The 16,862-nt window shown below is 35.6% G+C and overlaps 1 protein-coding gene across 1 annotated transcript; it reads right to left on the bottom strand.

Moving 5' to 3' along the window:
* Positions 1-3,480: 3,480 nt before the first annotated feature.
* LOC121410930 (thiamin pyrophosphokinase 1-like) lies at positions 3,481-15,418 on the bottom strand. The gene is made up of 7 exons (XM_041603326.1): positions 14,626-15,418; positions 12,176-12,323; positions 11,411-11,483; positions 7,683-7,778; positions 7,030-7,176; positions 6,009-6,120; positions 3,481-4,778 (listed from the first exon to the last, which is right to left on the bottom strand). Exons 1-7 carry the CDS (start codon positions 14,753-14,755, stop codon positions 4,573-4,575), a joined length of 912 nt encoding a protein of 303 aa, XP_041459260.1. The 5' UTR covers positions 14,756-15,418; the 3' UTR covers positions 3,481-4,572.
* Positions 15,419-16,862: the final 1,444 nt, after the last annotated feature.

Below are 16,862 nucleotides of genomic sequence, written 5' to 3' on the forward strand. Positions count from 1 at the left end.
TTTCCCTCGTCAAAAATAGTGAAGGACATCGACGACTGTCTCATTTGAATTTCACTGAATTATGCATATCACTGTTTGGTGAAAAATAAGCGAAACTTTAAAATGTCTTTCTTACTTTAAAACCGATTTTGATTATTCTACTTTGGTTTTTCTCTATTTATTCATAACATTTTTCTGGGGTGGACTTCACCTTTAAGACTTATATTCTTAAGTGATTGAATAAGGTTTGAATCTTGCCAAAGAAATGAGAAAAATGTAGGAGAATTTCAAACAGGACTGTCCTGTAGAATTATTCTATGGTGCACTGAAATCAGGAACTGTAATGACACTTGGATTTGATTATTTTTTTTCAAGGAAATGAACTACAATGGGCTCTTGGCAAGATTCCAATGAATGCGATTAAGTATTGCTAAATTTCATTCACACACCTCGTATTAGATTTATGTAGGTATTACTATATGTGGCTTACGTTCAAAAATTTCATATACCATGGCCAACTTTTGTTGACTCTTACTAGTGTAGAAGAATATAGACTTCTACTTTTGAACATATATTTGCTGTAGGGAGATTTAACAGGCGAGTGTAAAAATGATGGACACCAAAAAAAGCCAAAGTTCACAAACAAGATTTGAAACTTTTCAAAAAGCATAACCAAGAGAAGATGCTTAACATCTACAACGGTAGAACTGAAAAATGTTCTCAGTCAATAGATAAAAAGATTAAATAGTCACTGTACTTTTGTAAGATTGGAATGCTATAAGTTAGGTTTATAAGGTAGGTTTATTCAGCCTGCCTATACAATTAAGAAATAGCTTGGACTATATATATTTTTTTAAATAGAAGTGTCTTCCCATTAAAACTTTAAGGGGGGGTGGTAAATAAATCATTACACATTTACTGCTCTCAAAGATGTGAAAAAAAGACAAAAAGACTTAATAGAATATATATTGCTTTTCTTGTTGGCCAGCTTTTTCAATATCATCAATAAAAAATCTTCAATAAAAACAATGTGACAATACCATACATATTTATTGTTCATAAAACATCTTTATTATATATATATTCTTCACAAGACCAAGATAACAAAATGTGAGTATTTCATGTACTTGTACTGATCAAATATTTATAGTCCAATTGGAGTACTAAAAGAAGAACTTTTTTTCAAGTAGCACTTGAGTTGTTAGAACCTTATCAATACATCTTACAGCCTAAACGTTGCATTAGTAAAGACAAGAGTTATTCATTACATAAAACTAAGAGTCAAAATATATAATTTTCCCTTCAGTATAAAATGTTTAATATCTCATGGGACATTAATTCTACCTTTATGATTGCTATTTTGGCCCATCTATGTTTATATAAAAAAATATGAATATTTGAATAATAATATTAACATAAAGGTAAAGGCATGTCATAATTGGCCAACTCATCTTTTGAGCAAGTAATAGACATCGCTGGTTCACTTTCTATGCAACATTTCATGCATAGACAGCAGCATACTCCATAGCACCAATAGGGCCTTATAAGATGCATTAAGTTCATACCTCCTACAGTCCTCACCTAAATGAGATTCATTTTTTTAATGTGAAATATAACATCATGTTACACACAGTGAAAATAAAAACACATTATTTCAACATGAATGAATTGAATTGGAACATGTCACACTTGTTAGACACTCGAATCATAATACTGTACCCTCATAAAAATATACAAAAGAAACTCTTCTATATCATATTTCAGTATTTTGAGGTACATAACATTACTTGTGTTATCAATAAGTCTGTAAGATTGAATACAATCTGAGTATATTCCCCGAGAAATGAAGACATAATAATTTCATAATGAAACCCACATCCTAACATGTAGTATCCATTTAATATCAAAGTTAGTTAGTGGCAGATTGCATTCTTTCACTTTACCCACATTTTCCCCATAGTCTCTAAGGGTGCACTTTTATCTCATTACTCACTGAAAATTTTGACAATATATGTGGAGTTCACAGAGACAAAAAGCACCTTCAAATATAATGAAGACGAATGGAAATTTTATGTTTAGAGTATACTAACATTTAGGTGAACTCAACCTGCCGTTTTGAAGATGTATTGTGAATTAATGGGTTACTATACAGAGTAAATTTGGACTATTCAAACTGTCACCAATTTTGAAATTTCTTCAAAAATTGCTTCTATGTCCTTTAATTGAAATGGATATCTCCCCAGGGTTTCGTTCTGTTATGTTGTTTGACCCTGCCTATTTCCAGGGTTGGGGAAATTGTCCTATTATCCCTGGCACAAGAATGAACCTTTTCTATTTTATTATGAAATAAGATAATCATTGACAAATGACTATCATCAGCACACATTTTGAAGTATGGAAGACAAGTTTTGAGATTTTTAGAGCAAAAATTTGCCTTTGCAGATCATGCAAATGCTAAAAAATAAAAATCAAGACTGGGCACTGTCTCATACTCCCATTTTTGACATAAAATAAATAATGATAGAACAAGAAGCATTATCCTCATAGAATATGATGTAGAGAAATTTATATACTTTGAGCAATTGAGTAAATGAGGTTATCAATTAGAAAGCAAGTTATAACTAGATGGATTCTTGACTGCACACAGTTAACATTTATGTCTCTGCCACTGCAGATATAAATTACAGTGTATACTTAATTCTAATATGGTGAAAACCATTAAATGTATCAGACCAACACAATTTCATTATGCACACATGACCAAAGTTTGAAGATAAAATGTCAAACAGTATTGCGAGAAACAGGCATTTAATTTATATAATGACCACTGCAACCTTCAACCTTTGTACCCCAAAACTCCCATATGCATACGTGATTGAAATATGAAATTAATTTGTCAAAGGGTTCTTGAAATACAAAAAAATTCAAACGAAAACAGGTGTTTTGAGGTGCATAATCACCTCTTTGACCTTCATACCCTAAAAACTATTCACGTTCATTGTCACTCCTACATGCATCCATGATCCAAATGTGATCCGTCCAGGGGCCGCCGAAGCGGGGGGGTGGGGGGCTTCAGCCCCCCCCCCACCTTTTTCCAAAACCGTGTAAAAAACCTTAAAAATGACCATATGATTGTGATTTTCTGCATGGTCAGTCCCCCACTTTTGGCTCAGCCTCCCCCCCCCCACTGAGATGGACAAGCAACTCAGAAACATTATGCCTCTAGCACCACTGATGGTGAGCAGAGGCATAATATGGAGTAAAATTATTTCCAATTACATCATGCATTATTGACAGGGGAAACTGGAATATGAATGTATATAGGAAAAAACATTCAACCTCTCTTGTCACATTTCTCACATAAAAAAGAAATACATCAGGCAAGGATTTTTTTAAGGTAATATCTTGTGTCTTTGTCAAGAAAAACAAAACAAAATACTGGCAAAGAAAAAATAGTCATAATATTCCTTACTATTGAGTGGCTATTTTCTCTCTGCATCCTGCAAAAATATCACACACCTGGGGAACATTAAATCAACATTTTTCATCTGACAAATTGTTGGGTCAGAAAATATTCTTTGGTTTCATTGGATGAGAAGCACAAGTTTTTGACTGTTAATATGGTAACTGTCAGATAAGGCAGATTTTATTGGATAAAACATCCAATGAGTCCTTTCATGAACCATTCCGATCATATTCAGACTTTCCTGCACATAATAAATATCAATTGTCATCATTGCACGAATAAAAGTGAAACAAAGTAGATTCCTGACAGCATGAGGTCAATATTCATGCGTCAGCAATAGTCCAATCTAAATACAGAGTAGTCTGCATAAGTTGACTTTCATAAAGTCTAATAAAACACCGAAGTTCAAGCAAATTATATCAAAATATGCAAAGCATACTTAGTTCTTCCATGTAAAGGTTTGCTTAAAAGCCAAACAGGTTTGACACAGGTTTCTGTGGTCCCTATTTGAATTGGGGCAGACTCATCAATACAGCTTCTAACATTTTCAAATGCTTTCATGAAAATTTATCAGAACACTACTCTCATATAAACAAACATAAATCAAGTTTAAATTTGATTTGTTATTTTTGTTTATTAGATCTATTTTGAGAAAGGGGTCATCTTCAAATTTACCTCTACGAATTGACCACCTAAATATGATCAGATTATCAGACAGGTATATACATGAGTTTATATTGTGAGAAAAAACAGGCTTTTTTCATTCTTGACCCTTTTTACTTCAAAATTTGAACAGATCATTGTGACTATAGGTACAAGGCCCAAAGTCCATTGTCTGTCTGTCTTGAGAAAAAGAAATTTCGTGTAATAATTCCTGTGATCTTGACAATTCTCAAATAATCAGATAATTGTGACCCCTAGATGCATGCGTGAACTGAGTTTCATCAAAAGTTGATATGTCAAAGTTTTTCTTTCACTTATCACAAGAACAAAACAATGAATAATTAGCTATGGCAAACACCTACAATGGGTAGAGGCATTAAGATATATTCAAAAAGTTGACTTAAAAAAAAATACTGAAAGTATATTCATTTTTTCCCTTAAAACAATTTTCAGCAAGAAAATTGCTAATACTTTGAGGAATCCAGTGCTCCATGACTACTGGATGATGAATCAGGATGATCATCTTCAGAAGCATGACCCTCAGAGGTCAAAGGTTGAATCCCCATTGTCCAGAGTAAAGGCTGTTCAGTGGACACTGTCACTTCTTGTGCATCCGGTGCATAGCTATTAGATGTGCTCACCATACCTCCAAACTTCAATGACTGGTTTTCTGATATTTAAAATAAAAATAAGTCTGGTTGTGAGATTAGAATGTTGAATGAATTGCTTGAAAGTAAAAAAGAATGTCAATTATATAAATGCACCCAAGGAATGGTGTATGCTGTAAGATCACAAAAATAAATAGAATTTAGAAATCCACTTGATTTCGCTGAAAGTTAAATGCACTTTACAATGGAAGGCACTTTGTTTAATTTGAAAGTGTTTCAGATGTTTGCTGTTATTTTTATCATGCTTTAATAGTGAAGAAAAAAAACAAACAAAAAAAAAACACCTAGTTGTTATTCCCAGATATCAATGATATGAGAGGCAAAATTAACAGATGGATTGAACTTTCATAGAAGTTTGTGTAACATTGAACTGGAGTTCAGAATACAGGTGAAGGTCCATTAATTTCCCATTTTTACAGGAAGCTTGTTAAATCAGGGGTAAGAGAGAAAAGGATGTGAAAGGCTTCACTTCCTCTATATACCATGAAATGTTTTAAGTGTGAGACCACTCCAAATAATGACTTGGTTTGAATGAATGGGGAAATGAAACAACTATATCACAATGGGTTTATTATTTGTCGGTATTTAAAAAAAAAAAAGAAAATTCTTCAAAATCTGATGAAATAACAGGAATGCTAGAGAAGTGTCATGGTGTGTAACAATGTCATGAAAATGATCAATAGCGATTTGTTTTTGTTACACTCTGGACAAAATCGTGTCTGTCAGCGAAGATATGTTAAAAAGCCTGGATTATGTGGCTGAAAGGTTGAACTTGCCACATTTGCCACTTCTTGATTTGCAATCTAAAGCTGGAAGATCAGTTTTGAAAGAATATGTTTTGTCAATCTTACTATGGGTTTTCAAGCAATTCCTCTCTGCAAGGACTTCAAGCACACGGCCACAGACACTGCTGCAAGTGCAACTTGCACACAGGTTTCATTGGCATCTCCTGGGGAAACTGCCCAAAGTTCGGTGGGATGGACTGATCGAAGTCACAGTGCACTCTCCATTGAAGTGATCATTTAACCTCATACATACCGTAATGCAAATATATAAGCCATGTAAGTTAGCAAAGGCCTCGGCACGGTCTAGCCATGATCACCCCTGTTAACGCACAGTGCCCTAGTCTATTTTTCAAACCCTATTGGGTGGAGGAAAAACTTGTTTCAGTTGTTTCAAAGGTAATCAAGCTTTACCGACATTCCTGCCACTATTAAAGTAAGATAACCCACCTAGATTCCATTTGAGACCAGTTGTTGAAACTCTCTTGCACTCGGCACCAATTGGGATGAGCCCACACCATTTGTCTTCAAGGCCAGTGTTTACCTTAATCCTATGCCTCCCCTGTATTGACAACAATAACATAAATAATCTTCATTTTCAATTGCACTATGAATTAGTCTATTGTCTGATGCTACGAGGCTTGTGAATTTCATGTGTAACTGCCAAGTGGCATGATTTCTTGATCATGGCATCAAAAGGCAATTCACAATTAATTTGCTTGAGTCACATTTGCAATCTGTTTAATTTCAATCATTTGTTGGATGCACCCTGATCACTCTTCAAAGTTGATTTGATTCGTTGGTGTATGAATACACAATATCATTACTCATTTTTTTTTTATATCATCATGCCCTTCTACATCATCAATGTCTACCACTAAAAATTATCAGAATTACTTTGCTATTACTTTATTATTAGCCCTTTTATGCAGATGGTGTGAATATATGACAGCAGTAATTCCTTTTTAATTGCTGGAGGCCAGGGTAAAAAAAAAAAAAAAAATCTTGACTTGGAAGTACAGCCAACCGGTGTGTTGGCTTAGTTGGTAGAGCGTCAGTCTCACAACAGGGAGGTCGGGAGTTCAAACCCAAGCCGCATCAGACCAAAAGACGTAAAGAGATGGAAGTTGCTGCTACCCTGTTTGGCATTCAACATTTAAGGGTTTGGCATTCAAAATTAAAGGGATAGAGCCTGGTTGATCTGGCACTGGAAAGTGCCTGCCTGGCCCACGATCAATTGAATTTTTGTAACTACTGCCACTTCTTCTTCTATTACAACTACTACAACAAGTACTACTACTCCTACTAACTTACTGGACGTAGTAGACAACAGAGAGAGCCAAAATTTAAGGGATAGAGCCTCGTTGATCTGGCACTGCAGTGCCTGCCTGGCCCACTATCAATTGAATTTTCGGAACTACTACTACTACTACTACAAGTTCTACCACTACTACTACTCCTACTAACTTACTGGAAGTAGTAGACAACAGAGAGAGCCATCTCCCAGAAGATATACAGGAAGGTCTGTAATTGATGATGCTATAAAAAGGGTGTTGATGTTGGCAAGAGTTTGATCTAATCGACCGCCAAATGCTCCAAACACCATAATGCTATCAACCTGTACAAAAGAGAAAATTTATAAATTAAATTATTACACCATAAATTAATTACATTATTGATAATAGGTGGAAAAATGATCTACTGGAATCTATCAAAACTGACAACAAAACATTGTAGTTACAGAACCATGGAGTAAGAATAAAATATTCATATATGTATCCTTACGAGTTTGTTTCTATTCTGTCTTTTCTAATTTGATATATCAGATAAAGAAAGTTTAGTAAAATTCAATTGAAAGATTGCAAATATAGGAAGAAAAATGTAAAACTACACAATAATCCTATGACATCGTAATCTCATGGCTGCCTCCCTCAGAGGACACAGGAATACACATAAACAGAGATAGCCAGCTCAATATCACCAACACGTGCAAGATAATATCTTCAACGGTTCAACCTCTAAAATGGCAGCAAAATGACACAATGCAGGAGGTCTTTCAAAAATTGTACAAATAAGCAGACTGACAAGACATACATGCAGTTGAATCTCAGAGTTAACACTTACTTTCAATGATTTTTGCTTGATGATATTCACAACAATATTAAGACACTTAGTGAAATCAGTGTAATTCTGATCAGGTGTATGGATCACATCACTCCCCTACATAAAAAGAGCGAGAAAGAAAAATGGAAATATAACAAGAGAGAGGGAGAAAGAAAAAAAGAGTTGTTAAATCTTCATATAACTTAGAATTGTCTTTAGTATTGTAGTATAGAATGCAGTATAGCAACAATAATAATACCGGTAGTAATATATTTATATACATTTTTTTAAGTGCCTTATGTATTCATTATTACCCCGGTCATCTGATCCTGGCATACCTGCACACAATGTATGCACTTTCTCCACTTTCTGGGGAGCATTCAAGAAAGAGTTCCAGAACCAATTGCTAGGCATACTACATCGACTTTTGCATCCTTCTGGGTACTCTTTTAGTATTTGGGTGGAGAGTGGTAAAGTGTGGAATGACACCTTGCCAAAGGTGAGATCTAAGAACAAACAACCATCTGATTACAGGGTGAGAGTCAGAACTGCTATACCCCCCAGGGGGGGCCACTTTATTGATGAGTGGATGCCATGCGCGACCAAAAAACATGTAAAAGGGATGTCTTTTTCAAGATAGGGCATGTTACGTATGTAACGTCATAAGGGTGTCAAAAACACAAAAATATTGAAAATAGGGTATCTATTTCGCTCGGAAAATATACGTGTTTAGGGTCAAATATGCGGGGATGATAAAACAAAATCAAAATGTTTTATAAAGGATGTCCTTTTTGCCCCAACACTACGTGTTTAGAGTCCGATTTGCACGAGATGCACTGGAAGGTGGGGCCGAACTAAACCGAAATAATGGTGTCTAAAGGTAAAGCCGACGACCGACCGACACGTGACATAACAATCAAATATCTCTGTACTTGTTTAGGGGTTCATTTCAGGGAATACTTGCTAAGAGTATCGTTTTGTTTCCAATACTTGTTAAGGGGTGCATTTTCAGAATATGGAAAATACATCGCTGTACTTGTTTAGGGGCTCAGTTCTGGGAATACTTGCCAATAGTATTTGTTTCCAATACTTGTTAAGGGTAGGGTTTCACACGCCAATACTTGTTAAGGGGTGCATTTTCAGAATATGGAAAATACGTGTTAAGGGTGCTTTCCATTTGTTTTGTACACAAATTTTCAGATTTTCCCCTTTATTTGAGATATTTCACATTATCTCTTCCCGACCTTGACATAATTTATGTAGTGTGAATTATATTTTCCCAAGACATATGTTGTGCTCAGGAGGCAAGATGCAATTTGAAAGACAATGAGGAAAATCTGAAAATTTGTGTACAAAACAAATGGAGAGTTGTCCACAAAATCAGCTATTTTGAAGCACATTTGCCAATTTGAGGATGCCCATAGAAAGTACAACAAGAGTTTTCAAACTCCCATAACTTGCCTATTTCATAACCGATTTTGATGAAACTTTTTTAAAATTGTTCCTCTCATTTTACTCTTTCCAATAATATTACTTCTCTTCTGGGTTTTGGTTTCCTTTAAAACATAAATCTAGGCAAGGTCTATTCGCATTAATTGCCATCTACTGACAAACTTGTACAAATGCAAAAAACATCCTATTTCAGCAAAACAATAGCGTCCCATTTCGTCAAACCCCCATTTGGAGAAAGACCGCAGTTCAGACTGCAAACTGCGGTATTAGACCCCAAATTGTGCTTGAGATCATTTCCAAGCCCTGGGAGCCGTTTCATAAAGCTGTTCATAAGTTAAGAGCGGCTTTAAAAACAAATGGTGATCATCGCCAATGGTGTGTACCATTTACTGCAAGACAGGATCACCAATCGCTCTTAACTTACAAACAGCTTTATGAAACACCCGCCTGATCAACCCCGCTTGGCCAGGTAATCCCCGCTGTCTCAATTTCACCTCCACAGGCCAGATTATGAGCATTGAGCCAGGGAATGAAATTATTGTATTCGATATAAGGAAAGTAAGTGAATAACAAGTGGAATGCCTCTGGCCGTCTCACCTGCATCACGCGGTTCAATATAGCAGCAGTGCTGACTTTGAAAACTACTCTAACTCGCACAAGATGTTCAGTGATACATGGTTACTCTTATGTCCACTTTTTATGAACTAGACCAATAAACTTACAGAGATATGATGGTTATTCAACAAAAACCCCAACATTGCCAAAGTTCATTGACCTTACATGACCTTGATCATGTGACCTGAAACTCGCGCAGGATGTTCAGTGATACTTGATTACTCTTATGTCCAAGTTTCATGAATCAGATCCATAAACTTTCAAAGTTATGATGGTAATTCAACAGATACCCCCAATTCGGCCAAAGTTCATTGACCCTAATTGACCTTTGACCTCAATCATGAGACCTGAAACTTGCACAAAATGTTCAGTGATGCTTGATTACTATTATGTCCAAGTTTCATGAATCAGATCCATAAACCATCAAAGTTATGATGGGAATTCAACAGATATCCCCAATTCGGCCAAAGTTCATTGACCCTAAATGACCTTTGACCTTGGTCATGTGACATAAAAATCATGCAGGATGTTTGGTGATACTTGATTAACCTTATGTCCAAGTTTCATGAACTAGGTCCATATATTTTGTAAGTTATGATGACATTTCAAAAACTTAACCTCAGGTTAAGATTTTGATGTTGATTCCTCCAACATGGTCTAAGTTCATTGACCCTAAATGACCTTTGACCTTGGTCATGTGACATGAAACTCTAATAGGATGTTCAGTAATACAGTACTTGATTAATCTTATGGTCAAGTTTCATGAACTAGGTCCATATACTTTCTAAGTTATGATGTCATTTCAAAAACTTAATCTCAGGTTAAGATTTGATGTTGACGCTGCCGTCGCCGTCGGAAAAGCGGCGCCTAGTCTCACTCTGCTATGCAGGTGAGACAAAAATGGCGGCATGCTTTGCCGGGACCGCGCTCGGGCTGTTAAGTTATCTTCGGACCGAGGTCAAGAAACAGGTGTTTTGATACTTACTAGGGGCAGTAGGGTTTGTCGTACTGGAGAAGAGAATTGATTGAGAAAAACCATGGAGTAGGTCCATGGAAAAACTGGGGTATTGTGTTCTCAAACTGAGGTTTTCTTCATGCAATTAACAATACTGTAAATGCGGTAGGATTGATTGCTTAAGTGATAAGCATAATCTGTCACATTACAGTCTATATGTGATGATAATTAATCTTACATAGATTCAATGTGGGCACGTCGCAGTCTAGTGGTTACGACTCTCGTCTATCAATCAGAAGGACATGGGTTTGAATCCTAACAATGGCATGCTTTCCTTCAGCAAGAAATTTATCGATATTGTGCTGCACTCAACCCAGGTGATATAAATGGGTAACCAGTAGGATTTATTCTTTGAATGCTTAAGCGAGCGCCTATATGGCCGCTCAGCTACAGCTGAGGTAATAATATGATATCAAGCGCAGTAGAGTATAGTAGCAGGATTATATAAATGGACCATATTATAGCTTTTTTTTTAGTAAAAATAGGAAAAGTAAACAAAGGAGAAGTAATAATATTTAGTAAATGTAACTATACACTGGCTAACTTGCAATCATAACATATAGCTAGAGGTGGTTCACTAACAACTGAAATTAATCTTACAAACATTCTTAAAACATTCTGATAAATCAAATTTCATAGAATCTGCCTTTAAAACTAGATGTTTTACCTTTTCTTTGCAGAGTTCGACTACTTCCTTCCTCACAGAATCAAAGTCACCAGAGATTACATCAGGAATATATCTGAAATACATAAATCATTATATTTGAACTTTGGAAAATATACAATTTAAATATAAGAAGCAGTATCAGGGTAAAATATTAAGCATAGGTCTATATGCTTTGAGCTTATTTAGGTGGCAGAAATATGTACTTTGGTGAGAAAACTTAGTATTTTGACCTTTTTTAATTGGAAAATAAATTAGCAGGTACATGTAGTTTTAGTATTCAGTAAAAGCATGTTGAGTGTACACTTGAAGAATCTTAATTTACAACCAAACCAATTATTTTTTAAGTCTGATTTTAAAGGTTAGTATTACTTTATTATACCCAGAAGTTATATGCATAAAATGGATTATACTTTTCAAATGAATACAATTATATATATTACCAAGTCGATTGTTCCATGTTTTCAATGTTTACAATTTGTCACAGCGCATGATGTAAAAATGTATGTTCCAAGTGCATCTTGATTTTCTGTTTTACAATGAATTTCTTTTGATAACTTTCTTGTATTCGGTCAAATATTTATAAAAAAAAGGGAGTGAAAAGTGTGATTTCCTCGTTTAAAAAAATAAAAATGAAATTGTACATCACTATTTAAATGACTGCAATGTCAAATCTTGACCAACTTTCTCTCTGACTCTTAGCAATGATACATCTGAATTTGCATAAAATGATGCCCGGAAGCAGTATTATTATTTCAACATGATCACCTGTGGTCTTTTGATGTCATGCATTCCAGTAGATGGTTAGTACCACCATCGGCTGCTGCTCTTATAATGGCACCATCCCATACTCTTTTGAGGAGAGGCTGCAAATCATGGATAGGTCTATTCAAGATGATCAATGCTACATTACTATCTGCCAAAAGGATAGAAGGGGGTGGGGGTAAAATGAGATTAGTCTTGGAGATTATCATGATTAACATACACTGTGATACAGTATCATTATTTTTTAAAAATGATATCAGAAACAGAAACAAAATTATGTACAGACATATTGCATACACTGTACTCACCGAGGTGTTTGAGTGAATGTCTGTGTCTGTCAGAAAGAAAGTCAACAATTCTAATAAGCCAGTTCATAGTTCTACTCTGTGCAGGATCATCAGAAGGTCATTGGTACTAAAGTGACATTGTGGTTTAAATTTTAATGTGATAAGCAACAAATTTGATGTCTTGATTATTCATATTTTTTGTTTTGTTTTTCATTTACATCCACAAAAAACAGCAATAAAAAACAGCAATGCGTCCACGAACGACTGGTATTTCACACTTTGCCAAGTTCATTGTACAACATGCCCCATTATGCATTCAAAGTAGAAGTGCAACAAGTACCTTCATAGAGTGTTCATTGATGTGCTATTCTATTCACCTGATCGATTCAATTTCTTCATCCTGCTATGTAAGACATGCTAATATAATATCTTCCTTTGAACTGTGCCTATCATAATGAAAGAAATTAAAGGTCATTTGACCAAAATTGTCCATGAAGTACAGGTAACTATGAACTGGTCTAAAATGGAGTCATTGGAGTGTACCAGTGCTCAGGTTAATGTCTTTTCTTTATGCCACCATTTACAAGTGTCAAAACTTAAGTCAAGTCTATCCCACAAAAAAAAAGAAAAGAATTTGAATCAATAGGTAAAAATCAAACAAGCATAACACTGAAAATTTCATCAAAATCAGATGTTGAAAAAGAAAGTTATGGCGACTTAAGTTTTGTTTGTTTTTATGCACAATTCAGTAAATCAATTATGTCCCTCACTATTCCTTTTGTTTTCTATTGTTTGAATATAATTCTTACAGATCAGACAATAAGGAGTAGGACCAAGTCCTACCAACTTGACTGATCCATAACGGGTTTTAACAATGGTAATTCCACATGTTCAGGGAAAAATACAATTTTGTTTCAAATGACAATGAGAAAATTAGAATATTTCAGATTTCAGATTTTTTATTGCTCAAATTATAAAATGTTTCATTTTTTTACAGATTTTACAACCAACTTGACTGAACCATATAGTATTGAACAATGCTAATTCCACATGGTCAGGGAGGAATTAATCATTGTTTCACTTGACAATGAGAAAATTAGAACATTTCATAGTTAATATAATACAAAATAAATAGTGAATAGATGGCGTCATGTCTCCTCATTTGCATACAGACTAAGAGGTGCATTTAACAGTAAATTGTGAAATTACGCAAAACTTTAAAATGTCAGAAGATTTTATCAAACTCTATCAACCCCGATCGGGAGTATGAGAGTCTAAACAAGAACATATTTACAATAATCAATATGCGTATAACTTAATATTTACAATAATGAATAATTATTTACAATAATAATAATAATATTTACAATAATGAATACTATGCATCATAACTTTCTAATTTTACATCCAATTTTGATGAAAAATTTTAGTATTATGCTTGTTGGATTTTTCTCTTTTCATGCAAATCACCATTTTGTTGGGGTAGACTTGTCCTTATAATTTAATTAGTAATAAATGCTCATTGGATCCTAACATAAAGAACACAACACTCAGACCCACATGTGAGCAGCAAGCTGTCGATTTGCAGTCTGACCTACCAGTTCAGGTTCATTGCTGCATTGGAATAGGCAGATCACCTTATATTCATCCCTAGATGGTTTGTGATGGCTTTAAAATGGAAATTGTATTTTTAGTTTAACATGACTGAAAATTATCTAAAATATAGAATTGAATGCATCAGTTGTTGTTGTTGTTGTTGTTGAATGCATCAGTAATAGGTCTAGTACTAGCCTTTAGTAAAGGCTATTTCAGACAGAAAACTTCTGGGCGTTGTGGTGTGCACCTGTAATCTAAGCTATGTGAGAAATTTATAAATTGATGAAGAGGTTCAAGCCCTGGTCACGTCTTTCGGATGGTGTCGTGAGAGGTTGGTCCCAGACGTAATTAATCGTATCTGCTTGATATACGTCTGACAAAACTCAAATACACACACACACTTCAGTCTCAGTTTTGTTGTTGAATTGGACTAGGCCTGTCTTCCTTCACTTCCTCTCCATAGAAGAGAAGAAATTTAACGGAAGTCATGTTTAAAAATTCCGCCTTACACTTTTTACAGCTGGGTTTCAGAAATCTATTCAACTAGGTTTAAGAAACACACAAGTCTACCTTTTTGCAATTCAGATTGCAAAGTCGACGAGAGTGGGGCCCAATGTTTTTCTGTTGTCAATCCTAGACTGGGAGTGGTATCATCTCTGTTTGATAGACAACTTCCTAATATCCATCCAATATGAAACATTATTGTCCACTTAGATCTAGATCTAGTAAGTATGATTTCTGCCAAGCCAAATGAGCCAATAAATGGCAGAATTTTTTAAAATATCATGTAGAGAGTCTACTTTGTGGCTGTTCTTAATTCTGTGTTCATCATGGAGATTGCCCAATCATTGGCATATATTTTATTATAAACTTGGCATTGTTTGTTGACTTATCAATGTTGTCGCTGCTAGGCTTTTACAGTTCTGAATTCCGTGTCAATAACAAACCTCAGGCCCAACTTGTAAATCAAAACATTGCTTCCTTCCTCACTGAGTCACTCCAGGAACGTCCTCTCCAGTCCAAATTAAGGCCCTTAAATTCAATTCCATGCAAGCTGCCGCCACAGCCCACAGATACCTGCGGCCAGCAGCCCGATAGACAAGCAATGTTGGCGACGCCGACGGGGGCCGGGACGGGGACCGGGTTGGTAGAGACGGGTGCCGGTGTAGATTCTACTAGACCAAAAGCTTCTGTTGAGTCTCTGTACTACCCACCGTGGTTGTTCTGCTACGTTCTGCTACTACGTTGGCTCCACTTAGCAAATACCATGGGGATGATAGTAAAATGTCAGAAATCCCCAGAAACAATGGTAAGGTGGTAGAGCCACAGCACAGGATTCAGAATATCACATGCACGGTACAAATACAAGCGCAAACATGATCAACGAACGTAGAGGGCCACGTAATCTCTCCATCAGTGATGTTATAAGGTGGATGAGTGCAGGTGCCGTGGCCGAGTGGCCTAAGGCGCCTGGCTATACATGGAGAGTCCGGAGTTCGATCCCCGGCCGCGGCACCTATGCCCGTAACTGGCCGTGAGCAAGGCATTTAATCTACAAAGCTCTTTTATCCTGCTTTCAAATAAATGGAAATGCTATATGCATTATTGGTAACTAGCTGTGCACTTGTTTAATTCAGCGGAGCGCGCCATTCAAGGCCTTTTCACCAAGCAATCTTGTGAGCAAGCTTGTTATCGATTTGGTCACTCTCCATCGGTGTACCAACATTTAATTTAATTTACAAGTGAATGTGGGAAAGACTTCGAATTATCAGTCATTTTGATGAGTGATACAATATAGCAGAAATTTGATATAAAATTTCAAAATCCTTATTTTCAATATCTACTTAATTTTTTATATTTTGGAAAAGCATCTTATTACATTTGTTAGAGTTTTCCCTAACTGATAAGCAGATAACGTTAGTAGAAATGGCAGGCATTTCAAATCAGGCGCGTAGCCAGGGGGGGGGCGGTGGGGCCGGTCGCCCCCCAAAAAGAAAAAAAAGGGGAAAAAGAGAGGAGAAAAGGAAAAGGAAAGGGAAGAAAGGTAGCTTTTTTTTCTTTTTATTATTTATTTTTTTCTCAAAAGAGAAACTCCTTCACTCTTCTTGCTCTAAATTCATATATGAATTTTGCTTCCGCGCTGTGCGCGGTTAAATGACAATATTGAAGTTCTCCATCGTTTCCCCACCTTTTCTCTAACCCTGTTTTTCCACCTCAGCTATGTGCTTCTTGCCAGTTAAAGTTAAAATTGTATACATTTGAGTAAGTTTATAGGCCGAAGTAAATATATGAAGTTATCTTTTTTATCAATTGATCGCGCAACTTCTGGTCTGGTCGGCTCCGAGCGGGTAAAATCTTTATATCAGTTTCTGCCGTCACCTCCATAAAGTCAACTTCTCCTGCTTTTCAGCTCATTACTAAACAACCATAATTTGGGGGCAAACAGGTTCCTAATTTAGAAAGAGGAAGGTATGCAATTCGTGTCGTATTAAATAAAAGAAGTTTAATACAATTTGATAAAAAATTAAACTTCATGTCATTTCCCTGTATACATTCATCTCCTGTCCTGTTTTGCGCCCTCAGTTTGAAATTTTTAATGACATTTAAGTTTCTTTATATTCAAAATGAAGCGCTTCAGGATAAGTCAAAAAAATTAAGCATCCTTTTTTATATAGATAGATAATTTCAATAAATCACAGAAGTTTCAACTTTTTGCGCACTATTTTCCTTGTAATGAAGTTCAATAATCTTAGAAAATCAATTGAATTAGAGCCGATTGGGTATTAGAGATATCTACATTTGATGAA

The sequence above is a fragment of the Lytechinus variegatus genome, chromosome 3 (assembly GCF_018143015.1).
Source record: "Lytechinus variegatus isolate NC3 chromosome 3, Lvar_3.0, whole genome shotgun sequence".
NCBI classification, from domain to species: Eukaryota; Metazoa; Echinodermata; class Echinoidea; order Temnopleuroida; family Toxopneustidae; genus Lytechinus; species Lytechinus variegatus.